Raw genomic sequence first — 4264 nt, 5'->3', positions numbered from 1 at the left:
GCTTCAGGGCTTGAGAGTAGGGTAGGGGTTGCTAGGATTCCAGAGGCCCTAATGCAAGAACTAGGGAGCTTCGCGGAGCTGAGTTCCCTCTCAGTTTGGCCCTCAGAAGGGAAGTAAGAAAGTAAAGTCAAGAAGGGGTGATGGAGGGACGCCTGGGTGGCTCAGTGGGTTAAGCATCTGCCTTCCACTTAGGTCATGATCCCAGAATCCTAGGATGGAGTCCCACATCAGGCTTCCTTGCTCAGCAGGGAACCTGACGCTCCCCGTTTGTGCGTTCCCTCCCTCCCTCTCTCTCTCTCTGGCAAATAAATAAATGAAATCTTAAAAAAAAAAAAAAGCGGTGATAGAGGAACACAAATGGGTGACAAACGTGCTTGGGGGTGATTCATCATGAACAGGCATAAATCCTTGGGCGGGGGCTAGGACTCTCCTTTCCCCCTTGACGGCATGATGACCCCAGCCTAGAAATATCCACGCCGCGCCCGAGTCTGCGGTGCTTGCTTGCCAGGCCGAGTAAGGACTCTTTCCTACGTTTGGTGTGAGTTTAGTCAAATTCTTCCCCTCTCTGAACTTCAGTTTTCTACTTGGTGAAATAAGAATAGTAATGTTAACCTTCCTCGCCTAACTCAAGGGTAGGTGTCAGGATCAAAGATCAGGATGTGGCTGTTGTGTAAACTCTAGAGCGATTAACATACGCGAAGCCTTAGTGTGCGCCCCGGCAGTAAATCTCACGTTTACAATGGGTGAATGAAGTCTCCGAGGGCAGCAAGGCAAACTCTCAGGTTGTAACCTTGTAAGGAATAACTGGATTACAAGGCGGCGGGGGGGGGGGGGGGATCGAAACGGTATCGTCCGTCCTAATTTTGGTTATTCCCACATTTCCAAATAGGCAATTAAATTCTGAAACTTCAGATAATTCTCCCCTCCAAATCCCAATTCTCAAATCAGCCTTTCCGAGCCTTGCCCCTATTGCGAAATCTTACTAGCCCGTCCCAGAACCTTGGAGTCTCAGCCTCTCTGGGGGTGCTGGCGAGCCCCACTCCTCTAGTCTTTGCTCGGTGTCCGGTCCCTGCGGCTCCGCAGGAGTCTGGGGTCGCGTTCAGGTCAGGCGCCGAGCCGGCAGGGGGCGCGGTCCACTCGAGGCCACCGCTCCCGAGGTCCCGGGCTCCGGCCATCCGCGTGGTACCTCCCGGGGGCTCTTGCAGTTCCGTGCCAGTAGGCCTCGCACTCTGGGTTGCATAGGTCCTGAGTAAGGACCCCAAGAAGTTGTACCGTCCCTACTTCACCCTGGTTTATGTTCTGAACCCTGTGCCCATAGAGTCAGGGTTGTGGCATTTCCTATACCAATCTTTGGAGCTCATCTCTGAGTCCTCTGGGCACGAGGGACCCCCCCACCCGCACCCCCACCCCCACCCCTTCGGACGAGCAATGCGCGCGCCGGAGCGCAGAAGCCCGCGCGCGCCCGAGGAAAGAATGGGAGGGTGCGAGGGCAGCCCAGGCCCCGCCCCCTGTGCTCCTATAAAGCCGAGGAACCGGAGCCGGCCGTTCAGTGGTTTCTTGGTGACACTAGGCGGAACAACTCGGTCCTTGCCACCTCTGGTTTCTCACCGCAGCTTGGACGTTGGGGTTTTGCCAGAGCGACGTCTCAGACTTTCTTCTCCCAGATCTTGGCAGATCCCCCCCCCAGCAGGTAGGCGCCACAGGCGGGGCGGATAAGCGGGGGGGGGGGGGGAGAACTTCAGAGTACTGGAAACTGGGAATGTGCTGGGTGAGGGGTACAACCCATTTTGGAGAAGGTTCTCTGCGGGTTGCGCCCCATACACTGGGCCCAGCTGTGCACACAGCTGGAACTGCGGAGAACCAGTCCCCTCTACTCCGCCACCCAAATTCCGAGAAGTCGAGCAGGAAACCTCTGGGAGCCCGGCGCTGGGCAGAGGCCTCCCCTGCGGGGCCTGTCACACGCCCGGCGGGTGCAAATGCCGCTGGCGCCTCTCTGCGCCCGGGCGAGATAAGCGTCTGAGCCAGGCAGAGCGCGGGCTGAGTCTGCCCGCGCGGGGGCCCCCACACGCCCTCGGTGCCCCGCCCGGGCAGTGTTGCGGGCGGGGTGCTCATGCTCGGCCCCTCTCTCTCCTTCCAGGGTCTGCGCATCGCCACCAGCATGAAGCTGGTTCCCGTCGCCCTCATGTACCTGGGCTCCCTCGCCTTCCTGGGCGCCGACACCGCACGGCTCGACGTGGCGTCAGAGTTCCGAAAGAAGTGAGTCGCAGGCAGCTCCTTCTCCAGTCCTTGTACCTGGGAGACGGGGGAAACTGGCCGTTGTCCCCGAGGGGTTAGAAGTGGATGGGAGCCGGTCGGGACCGGAACCTTGCCTGGATGCATGCTAATCGAGCCTATTTGTATTTTCTAGGTGGAATAAGTGGGCTCTAAGTCGCGGGAAGAGGGAACTTCGGGTGTCCAGCAGCTATGGCACCGGGCTCACTGACGTGAAGGCCGGGCCTGCCCAGACTCTCATTCGGCCCCAGGACCTGAAGGGCGCGTCTCGAAACCCCCAGGCCAGGTAACTATGCCCTTAGTTGAAGCGGGGTGGGCAGGGGGAGCTCTCCACCACCACCCTGGCCCTGGGGATCGTCAGGGATGTTTGGCAGTTCAGACGGCGGTAGTTTTCAGTCCCTCTGGTCCTTGAATGGCTCGGATTCCTGGTGGCTGGGGCCAAAGCCCTGCTTGATGGGGGTCTCATGTTACCTTCCTTCACTTCCCCAGCAGTCCGGACGCCGCCCGCATCCGAGTCAAACGCTACCGCCAGAGTATGAACAATTTCCAGGGCCTGCGGAGCTTCGGCTGCCGCTTCGGAACGTGCACGGTGCAGAAACTGGCGCACCAGATCTACCAGTTCACAGACAAGGACAAGGACGGCGTCGCCCCCAGGAGCAAGATTAGCCCCCAGGGGTACGGCCGCCGGCGCCGGCGCTCCCTGCCCGCGACCGGCCTGAGCCGGACTCTGTTGTTCCCGGAGCCACGGGCACGCGGGGCTCCGGCCTCCCGGGCGCATCAGGTGCTCGCCAACCTTCTTAAGATTTAGGCGCCTGTGGCAGCAGCGAACTGGCGCGCGTATGCATCCCGCTGACTTCCCCCGGGGCGGAGGGCTTCCCTGGGCCGAGCCCCTCAGCGGATGGAAACCGGGCTGAGACAGCCCTGCCGAGACCGGGAGTCCGGCAGGCACGGTCCAGCGGCGAGCCCTGGCTTTGCAGGAGCCCCTTCTCCGAGGCACCGTTCCCCACGTCCCAGCCCGGCCCAGGTGCCCCGTGGGGGCAGAGGAATGCGAGGGAGTGTCTGCCAGGCTCACGGAAGGGAGAAACTGAGAATTAAATGCTTGAGACCCCCGGGGACAGGGGTCCGAGTCACTGCCGTGCCTTCCCACAGACTGATTTCTCACGGGGTGTCACCCCACCGGGGCGCAAGCCTCACTATTACTTGAACTTTCCAAAACCTAGAGAGGAAAAGTGCAATGCGTGTTGTATATACAGAGGTAACTATCAATATTTAAGTTCGTTGCTGTCGAGATTTTTGTTGTAACTTCAAATATAGAGATATTTTTGTACGTTATATATTATATTAAGGGCATTTTAAAGCAATTGCATCGTCCCCCTCCCCACTTATTTTAATACGTGAATGTCTCAGCGAGGTGTAACGTTGTTTGCTGCGTGGACTGTGTGAGTGTGCGTGAGAGACTGATTACCTCTTGTGGAAGAAGGAAACACCGTGTCTCTGTATAAATCTATTTACATAAAATGGGTGATATGCGAAATAGCAAATCAATAAACTGTCTGGATGCTGATTAATTCTGGGCTCACACGAGTCTTGGGAGGGAGGGTACCCCTGGTCCCAGTGCGTCCGGGAGCCTCGGGCTCCCGCCGCCTCGCTTGGGAAGGTGGCACGGCTGCGCGGGCGCGTGCTGGCGGGTCCCCCCGCGGGCCGAGCCGTCCCGAGCGCTGCTCTCCCTGCGGGGCGCGCGGAGCGCCTGTCCGAGCGGGTCCGGGCTTCGCGGAGGCGCCTAAGGTCGCAGCCTCGCGTGGCGGCCGGGCCGGGCGGGGTGGGGTGAGCCCCAGCGGGGAAGCGAGCTTGGATTCTCCGGGTTGCGCAACAGAGTCCCAGATTTTATGGAGTTGCTCGCGGAACCCGACGCAGAAGCGCGCCTCGGAGAGCTGGGGTGGTCTCCGAGGCCTTCGAAGTGAGGAGTTATTCCAGGCTGCCGGGTGTTAAAGTC

The 4264-nt window shown here is 59.6% G+C and overlaps 1 protein-coding gene across 2 annotated transcripts; it reads left to right on the top strand.

Moving 5' to 3' along the window:
- The first annotated feature begins 1433 nt into the window (after window positions 1-1433).
- On the top strand, window positions 1434-3839 carry ADM (adrenomedullin). Of its 2 annotated transcripts, none has more exons than XM_045788852.2 (4): window positions 1434-1690; window positions 2138-2256; window positions 2408-2557; window positions 2764-3839. In XM_045788852.2, the coding sequence occupies exons 2-4, from the start codon at window positions 2159-2161 to the stop codon at window positions 3077-3079; spliced, it is 564 nt and encodes a 187-aa protein (XP_045644808.2). In that variant the 5' UTR covers window positions 1434-1690; window positions 2138-2158; the 3' UTR covers window positions 3080-3839. The 2 variants fall into 2 exon arrangements, with proteins under 2 accessions (XP_045644808.2, XP_045644807.2); XM_045788851.2 differs by having other exon boundaries at window positions 1460-1690; window positions 2761-3839.
- The last annotated feature ends 425 nt before the right edge of the window (window positions 3840-4264 follow it).

This window comes from Ursus americanus, chromosome 16 (assembly GCF_024610735.1).
Source record: "Ursus americanus isolate L20-20 chromosome 16, mUrsAme1.1.p, whole genome shotgun sequence".
NCBI classification, from domain to species: domain Eukaryota; kingdom Metazoa; phylum Chordata; class Mammalia; order Carnivora; family Ursidae; genus Ursus; species Ursus americanus.
The sequence above is the reverse complement of the archived record's forward strand: the minus strand, read 5'-3'. Positions and strand labels throughout refer to the sequence as shown.